Below are 8936 nucleotides of genomic sequence, written 5' to 3'. Positions count from 1 at the left end.
AATGGGGCTTGAAAAAAATGCATGCACATATTTAATTCAGACTTTCATCTTTGCACCTAATCTTCTACGTGTGAACATAACCCCCAAAGCCACCAAAAGCATCCGTTTTTCACTGATCCGTTTTTGTTTTTTTGCATAACTAACGAGGGCATCTGTCCTAAAGTTTATATTCACATGTGGCAGATTTGTTTTAATCTAAATGGAGCTTGTAAAAAAAACTAATTTAATCTGACTTTCATCTCTGCGCCTAATCTTCCACATGTCAACATAACCCCCAAAGCCACCAAAAGCATCCGTTTTTTCACCGATCCCTTTTTTTTGCATAACTGACGACGGCATCTGTCCTAAAGTTTATGCTCACATGCAGCAGATTTGTCTTTATCTAAATGGGGGCTTTTAAAAAACAATATTTAATTCAGATGCACGGATCAGACTTTCATCTCTACGCCTAATGTTCCGCATGTTACTAAAACTTCCAAGGCCACCAAAAGCATCCGTTTTTCACAGATCCGTTTTTTTTTGCATAACTGACGACAGCATCTGCCCTAAAGTTTATGTTCACACGCAGCAGATTTGTCTTCATCTAAATGGGGGCTTGTAAAAAATCCAATATTTAATTCAGATGCACGGATCAAACTTTCATCTCTGCGGCCAATCTTCCGTGTGTGAACATAACCCCCATGGCCCAACATGTGGTCAGTCAGCTCAGGTAGATTTATTAAACGGAGCACATCCCCTTATAAGAAATTGCTGTCCATCAATATAACAAACACCTAAAAAAAACAAAGAGCAAAAACCACAACATGGTTCAAAAGCCAGTGAGGACAGATCCGTATTGATACAACTTTTTATTATTAACCGTTACTGGGTATGAATCTGTTTTTGCTGGCAGGAAAACATAGAAAAATGAAGGAAGTCGGCAAAAAATACTCATCAAGATCCTTTCAACATCTACTCAAGGATCTAAACGATAAAAAAAGGAGACGTAAACAAAAGCACAATGGACGTTTCCTAAAAGAAGCAGAAGCAAAATGTTCCTTTATTATAATGTGTGGCAGTGACATACATGAAAGGATTAGGTGGGAACGCCGGGCACCGATGTTGGCACAGGGATGAATACAAGGCTGGGCAGGAATAGGGAGGTGGATGTGTCTGTGGATTTTCTGTGAGTGGCACGCAAGGCTAGGACACTGCCTGCTGTCCTCTCGGTACGCCAGATGCTTCCTTGCCGGGGCAGTTGCACCTCGGATTTGCCACGCCACTCCCCTCTCTTTTTCTTTGCTTTAATGGGCATTAAAAATAGAACAAAACAGAACGGGAGATGAAAACAGAATACAAGCCCGACAGGCCGGGGCGGCCGCACTCATTCTGCTGAAAAATGGTAAAACAAGGCCGAGCACACAAGCGGCGTCCCCCAGGACACATCCAGCCTCTTTCATACAGTAGTGCCACCGCACATCTCACGTCGGATGTTGTATTATATTTATATGCCACTCAAATATTTACAATTTTACTGAATTCTGCTGCTGCGTGGTGAAAGCGCAGGGAGCGCCGTGCCGGGGTTATGTGCTTTGGCTGCCGTACAGCTTCTAGGTGAAGGCTCTAAGCGCACGTTCACATTTCCTTCACGTGCTTCTCGTGTGCCAAAAGCCAGAGCTTCACATTGTTTCCTTTGCCGCCGCTGTAGTTGCCAATTTTCCCGTCGCTGCAGATCACCCGGTGGCACGGGATGATAAGTGGCACCTGGAAGAGAAAATAGAGATATACACGGAGCAATTATTATAAAGCGCTTTATTAAATGGACGACAAAGTAGGGATGACGCAGACGGGACTCCATAATCACTGGGCAACCCATCAATCTCACCTCTGCAATAAAGGGGTATTCCCATCTCCAAAATCCTATCCCAATATGTAGTAGGCGTAATAGTAATAATATTACAAAATACCTCCAATTAGAAATGTAGGATAGTTCTTCTGATTAGCTATGCTGCTTACCCCATGTGCAAGGCATTGCAGTAGCTTAGGTATCCATGGTTATGACCACTATCAGCTAACTGTCACCATCTCCTATCCCAATATGTAGTAGGTGTAATAATACTAGCAAATACCTGCAATTAGAAATGTAGTATAGTTCTTCTGATTCACTATATTCACTTACCCCATGTGCAGTGCATTGCAGTAGCTTAGGTATCCATGGTTATGATCACTAAGAGCTAACTGTCACTATCTCCTATCCCGATATATAGTAGGTGTAATAATAATATTAGCAAATACCTCCAATTAGAAATGTAGGATAGTTCTTCTGATTAGCTATGTTGCTTAGGTATCCATGGTTATGACCACTATCAGCTAACGGTCACCATCTCCTATCCCAATATGTAGTAGGTGTAATAATAATAATATTAGCAAATACCTCCAATTAGAAATATAGTATAGTTCTTCTGATTCACTATATCACTTACCCTATGTGCAGCACATTGCAGCAGCTTAGGTATCCATGGTTATGATCACTAAGAGCGGACTGTCACTATCTCCTATTCCGATATGTAGTAGGTGTAATAATAATATTAGCAAATACCTCCAATTAGAAATGTAGGATAGTTCTTCCGATTAGCTATGTCGCTTAGGTATCCATGGTTATGACCACTATCAGCTAACGGTCACCATCTCCTATCTCAATATGTAGTAGGTGTAATAATATTAATAATATTAGCAAATACCTCCAATTAAAAATGTAGTATAGTTCTTCTGATTCACTATATCACTTACCCCATGTGCAGGACATTGCAGTAGCTTAGGTATCCATGGTTAAGACCACTAAGAGCTAACTAACTGTCACTATATGACTGGTCGTAACCATGGATACCTAAGCTCCTGCAATGCCCTGCACATAGGGTAAACAACATAGCTAATCAGCAGAACTATCCTAATTCTAATTGGAGGTATTTGCTAATATTATTACACCTACTACATACTGGGATAGGATCTTGGAGATAGGGATTAAAGGGATATTCCTATCATCAGATGGAAGCCTCCCTTCTAACACGTGATGTAATACGCTGCATTTTTGCACTGTGTTTTCACTCTGTTATTCCTCCTGGAAAGAAAGAAATTAACAACTGGGTGATTTTGTTTCCCTTGCAAACTGGATAAACAGTAATTTTTTGGAAGATTACCTTTTAGCTATTCTTAGATACTTGTAAATAATTAGATCTTGTTTTTGCTTTTATTGTTTAGTACTTTGCACAGTGCCGTTCCTCCTAACAATCCTCCAGGATTCACCTTCTCAACAAGAAGCCTGCTGCAATAGTTCATTCTTGTAAGATTCCCAAGTGTGCAATTCTGTCACATCTGAACTAGTATTCATTTTCTGAGAACTTTTCAATGAGATAGGTCCTCTGTTATTACTCCTGGAAAAAGGTTATTCTACCATCAACTGGAAGTTTGCAATAAAAGCCTCATCTGACCTCTACATTAATTCCTATGAGCTCCCTTCCTAATTCATGTGATGCAAAAGCTTGCATGGTGACATTCCTCTGTAATGCCTCCTGGAAAGGAAAAATTCAACAACTGGGTGATTTTTTTTGTCCCCTTTGCAAACCAAAAAGTACTGCAACAGTTAACTTTTTGGAAGATAACCTGTTAAGTATTCACATAATTGTAAGATTCCCAGTGATCTATTCTGTCACATCTGAACTAGTAGTTCATTTTCTGAGAACTTTTAAATATGATCGATCCTCTGTTATTACTCCTGGAAAAAGGAAGTCTGCAATAGACTGGGTAACAAATTCATCTGACCTCTACCTTAATTCCTATGGGCTCTGAACTATTCAGATTTATGAACATTTTCTAATAATTGCGAAAAAAATTTTTGAGTAACACTATAGGATTCAATCATCCATCACCTGGAGGCCAGTGCTGAAACTTTTAATGTCTTTTTACTTTAGGATTAATGGAAGTATTCCAGACTATTGGTTGCCAGATAATTGGAAGTCTAATCAACTAGTTAATTTCTTTTAATATTACCTGTCAGCCATGTTATAATAAACGAGGAAAGACAACACACAGTTATTAATTTATACCTTTCCAGGAGGAACAAACAGAGGAAAGGCACCATGCAAAGTTCTAAGCAAATGAATCCAATTTATTTTCTAAAATGTGTTTTAGTAAATCATTTTAGTAAATAATTGTGTTTAGTTGCTTAGAACTTTGCTACATGAAATTCCTCAGTTATTACTCCTGGAAAGGAATACATTTGCAATTCCTCAGTTATTACTCCTGAAAAGGAATGCATTTGTAATTAATTCCTCATTTATTCATCCTAGAAAGTAATTCATTTGCAATTCCCCAGTTATTCCTCCTGGAAATGACTAAATTAACAACAGTTTTTCCTCTTGTCAAACGGGAAGAGGACAATAACAGTAAATGTCTCGGAAGGCCTGTCATTTATACTGTGACAGCTGTCCTGGTAAATAATTGGATTTATTTCTGCGTTGAACTGTTCCTCTTATTATTTACCCTCTTGTACGACTGATTACCTGTGAGCTATTCGGTCATTTCTATACTAGTAAATAATCATTTTAATATTTGTGAGTTTTTCTATGTGCCTGTTACTCTGTTGTTACTCCTGGAAAACTAAAAAAACAAACAAACAAACAAAAAAAACAAGGTCTAGTCAACTGGAATCCTACTGCAATTGTAAATTTCTTCTAAGATTCTGAGACGACTGTACTGGTAAATAATTGTATATTTTCTTAGTTAATTGCATTGTGTCGTTCCTCTGTTACTCTTCCTGGAAATGAATACCTTAACAATGGGGTGTCGCCAGTCCTGTTGTCAATGAGGCGTATCCTGTGTAGGGACATGGGAAATAGCAGTAATCAGATTCGAATGTATTTTGACATTTCCAGTAAGAATAACAGAGGAACATGACAATATAGAATTCTAAGAAGAATTGTTATTTTCCTGAAAAGTTTTTAGCGGCACCGACAGAGGCGGCCGCCGCTCTGCTCATCCCTGGGAACCTTTGTCGATAAATGAATGAATGAATGAAACAAATATAAAACCATTTTCCCACAAAATACCAACTGTTTTTAACAAAGGGGCATCGCTGGGCGCTCGCAGTATCGCCCCGCGCCCGTCTTCTCGTAATGATGGCTATTTGCATACTTATATGTTGCACATGTTGTACCGAGGCCGGTACGTGGGAACCGGAGGAGTATTTCCCTTTAACCCCTTCCTGCACCAGGTTGGCTCCATGTTTGGGTACAGTCCAATGCCCATACAGCAGCGCTGCCCGTGTGTTGCCAGGTGGGTGAGCAGTCTGCGTCTTTAAAGAATTGATTCTTCACTGTCTCAAGAAACTTTGCAATATCCCTTAAAGGAGGGGGGGGGGGTCTATAACGCAAAATACAATATTCCCCTATAAATGTATAATCGGAGGGGGTCCATGTCAGTGCGTGACCACCAGTCTATTCTCTTCTATGGGAGCGGTACTGCGCACGTGTGATCATCGCCTCCGCAGTCTGTAGCGCAGTACTGCTCCGTCCATAAGGGTAACATGGGACCCCCGTTTTCATTCTTGGTGAGACTAATCTTTAAAGCAAAATTAATCGACCTCATGATACAGGAATAACATGGGTGTTTTCTTCTGGAAACAGCGCCACCCTCGTCTACTGGCCGCTTCTGGTACTGCAGCTCAGCTACATATAAAGGGATATTCCGCTCTACAAAAATCGCCGCCTGGATAGGTAGTAGGTGGGGTTGCCACCAATGGGGCTCACACTGATCTATGTCCTTGGTTCTACCATCACTTGGGTGGAATCGAATGGATCGGCTGGTTGCACATTGCATAACTGGGCCATTAGGGCCAGTGTAACCCCTGCCTAAAAGTGGGCGAGCTGCGGGGCGTTCCAACATCGCCCAAAATGTTAGCATGTGCCCTGCTGCTCCATTCAGTGTCGCTCAGCTGCTTCTTCAGCTCCATAGGAAATAAGTAGCGTGGCACACGTGCGCCATGTCTCTCCAATCAACCTCTCCGGGCCGAGCCTTCCATAGGTTACAGAAGTTCCCAATTCTGGGACCCACCGAGATCTAGCAATTACCATCTGCCCAATTGATAGGTGTTGTAATTTTTGTAGACTGGAACGCCCCTTTAAGTGACTAGGTCTGGCCTGCAATACCACACACAACCTGTGAAGAACAGTGGTGCTGTTTCTGGAGAAAAAAAAAGAAGCCAAGTTTTCCCGATCTCTATACTCCATAATGCCGAGCAGTAACGCCGTACTCTGCGGCTCCCCGGCACTGTATACGGGGCTTTCTATGAACACAACTGCATCACACAACTTAATTAACCCCTTGATTAAGAACGTATTGTGCGTCCCCAAACGCTTCCTCCGAACAAGATGCTAACATCATAAATCAAATATAGCAATGGTGGCAGCCGCGTCCCGCAGGGAATCAGCCGCGAATCACACAGGACATCATAATGCATCGTACTGATGATAGCAAATGATGTCTGCTAAAAAAAGAAAACAATGGAGGATCTGCGAGCAGCGGCCACGTCCTCCCCTATGTGATGCGCTGACAGATTTTTTTTCCCCCTTTTTGTAGATCTTTTCGGACGGATTTTTGCATTTTTTTTTACACTTTTTGTGCTGCCGCCAACAATCCACTATTTAGTATTTATATAAAGAGCCAACAATGTGCACCTGCCAGGTGTGGGAAACTACAAGTCCCAGCATGTCCTGACATGAGCAGGTGACTATGAGAACCTCCAGCACGTGAAGTTTCTGCAGATTTTTGGGAACAGGTGGAAAAGTAAAAGATATCGGGCAAAACTATAAAAAAAAATAATTATTACTTACAAGTATAATACTCTGGAGCCTCCTCTGATCCTGCAGCGATTACCGCTGCTATCAATCACTGGCCACAGTGCATGGTTGATGGCGGTGACAATTGACTGACTGCTTAGTTGCCAAATATCCCGGATATTCTGGGACACCTGGGCCGAAAAGTACTGGGATTTCTATACACTCCGCCCAAAAAGTGGAGGTTTTGTAGCAGAATGGGGGCAGGATAAGCGGGGGCAGGGATGGGGGAGGGGCATATGAAAGATATACAGCAAGTGATTGCTGACGGCACTGGATTGACGAGGGAGGGAGCGGATAAATAATAGTAATTTCCTAATTATATTTCATTCTTAAGTTTTGTAAATGCCAGAAAACTTCTTTAACCACTTTAATGGAAGCCATGTCTTAAAGGAGTTGTCAGACTCCCGGGATTGGAAGTAAGGTTATGAGTAGAGTTGAGCAAAAAACATTCGCACTACTCTGGTCCGACATCAACGTTGCTACTTTGTGCCATCCAGACCAGGGCCGTGCAAACTCCTGTGATTACTAGGCCATGGAGCGTGACGCGCGTCGGGACATCATGAGGGTCTAGTAATCGTAGGAGAATCCCAGGATGTCAGCATTCACACTGCTCTGATACAATTGACACAAAGTACCGATTAAGATGCCGAACCAGGGTTGTGAAAATGTATTTGCTATCTCTACTAATAACCTGTCTTGACTTGGTCTCATTTGTGACAACCCCTTTAAGACATGGCTGCTGGCTTTTTTTGCAAATCTTTAGTTATTAGCATCTGAATGTAAACAATATTGTTTTTATTCACCGACAGAAAGAAGAGAATGGAAAAGAAGAAAAGTAAAAAAGAAGCTAAAAAAGTAAAAAAAAAAAAAAAAAAAAAAAAATCCACCTTAAAAACAAATAATAAAAAATCGAATTTTTTGATTTTTTGCTTCAAGCATAAGAACGAGGAGAGAAAATGTGAACGGCCGCCTCCATTCACGCTTCGGGCAGGTTTTGTAGCCAACGATTTCCACCTAAATCATCGTTTTGTCCTCCCTTTCCCCCTAAATGACACCATCTGGTGCCCGGACCTCCTATGGAATATAACAAAGAATTTAGTGCCGCACCTATGATTCCCTTGTAAAACCTGCAAATTATGGCCACCTGTTCATTATTACTGGGAAAGTAGGTGAGCGCAAGCGGGAGATTTCTCTATAACGTGAGACAGACATTTAGGTGGACGGGAGGAACAAAAAAAATGGAGAAAATGACAAAAATTGCTAAAAAAAAAGACTATATAAAAAAAATCAAATGGATTCTATAGATGATAATAGAATATTTACATAATAAATCGATTACTTCTGTAGAGAATAATAAGCTCTATAGAATATCTAAGGGTAGAGCTGGAGATGCTACATCACAAGCCTAAAAAAACATAAAACCCCACTAATAAAAGAAGCGCAATAAATGATGAGTTATGAGGAATGTGATACATTGCAGAAATGACCATAATAACAGGAGTAGAATAGTTTATTATAGCGCGGCTTTTATTATCTGTCCTTTATTCTCACTGACATATCACACAGTGAAATAGCAGACCACCGGAACTTTAATATTTTTGTATTTTTTGGTCCAAAATATAAGGAAAGACAATAAAATCATGATTGCCTTCCAAAAGCAGCAGCACTCTTTTTGATGCGCAGAATGCCATTCACTTGAATATTGTAATACCAGGCACAACCCATGGACACGAGTGGCGCTGTTTCTGTAGAAAGAAAGCATGTTTTTTTATGCGTCAACTGCATTTCATTAACATCATGGCCCCTGATTCACCATTTGCAGGTTGTTGTGTTTTTTTATTAAGTGACTCTTCTTTTTTGACTCGTGGCATTTGTTGCTGTTTTTTTGTGCCAAATTGTACAAAATCAAAGACGCTTTTTTATGCCACAAAGTCCAATGAGCAAAGTAAATTGATTTTCTACTTGAGGAGCACAGTAACTTGCTGCAATAGTCACATGCTTTAGTAGAGATGTCAGCGCTTCAGCTACGCCACCAAAGACCATGGGCAACGGCAGGGAGGCAGC

The 8936-nt window shown here is 40.8% G+C and overlaps 1 protein-coding gene across 2 annotated transcripts in view; it reads right to left on the bottom strand.

Moving 5' to 3' along the window:
• Positions 1-1007: 1007 nt before the first annotated feature.
• Positions 1008-8936, bottom strand: part of MGMT (O-6-methylguanine-DNA methyltransferase) — a 508938-nt gene continuing 501009 nt past the window's right edge. For both annotated transcript variants that reach the window (XM_073685066.1, XM_073685067.1), the window contains one exon: positions 1008-1743. In XM_073685066.1, coding sequence (XP_073541167.1) covers positions 1615-1743 — 129 coding nt within the window. In that variant the 3' untranslated portion in view covers positions 1008-1614. The remainder of the gene's footprint in view (positions 1744-8936) is intronic.

The sequence above is a fragment of the Phyllobates terribilis genome, unplaced genomic scaffold, assembly GCF_046119375.1.
Source record: "Phyllobates terribilis strain yellow unplaced genomic scaffold, ASM4611937v1 Scaffold_5__5_contigs__length_657084704, whole genome shotgun sequence".
Taxonomy (NCBI): domain Eukaryota; kingdom Metazoa; phylum Chordata; class Amphibia; order Anura; family Dendrobatidae; genus Phyllobates; species Phyllobates terribilis.
This window is presented reverse-complemented; position numbering and strand designations above follow the sequence as displayed.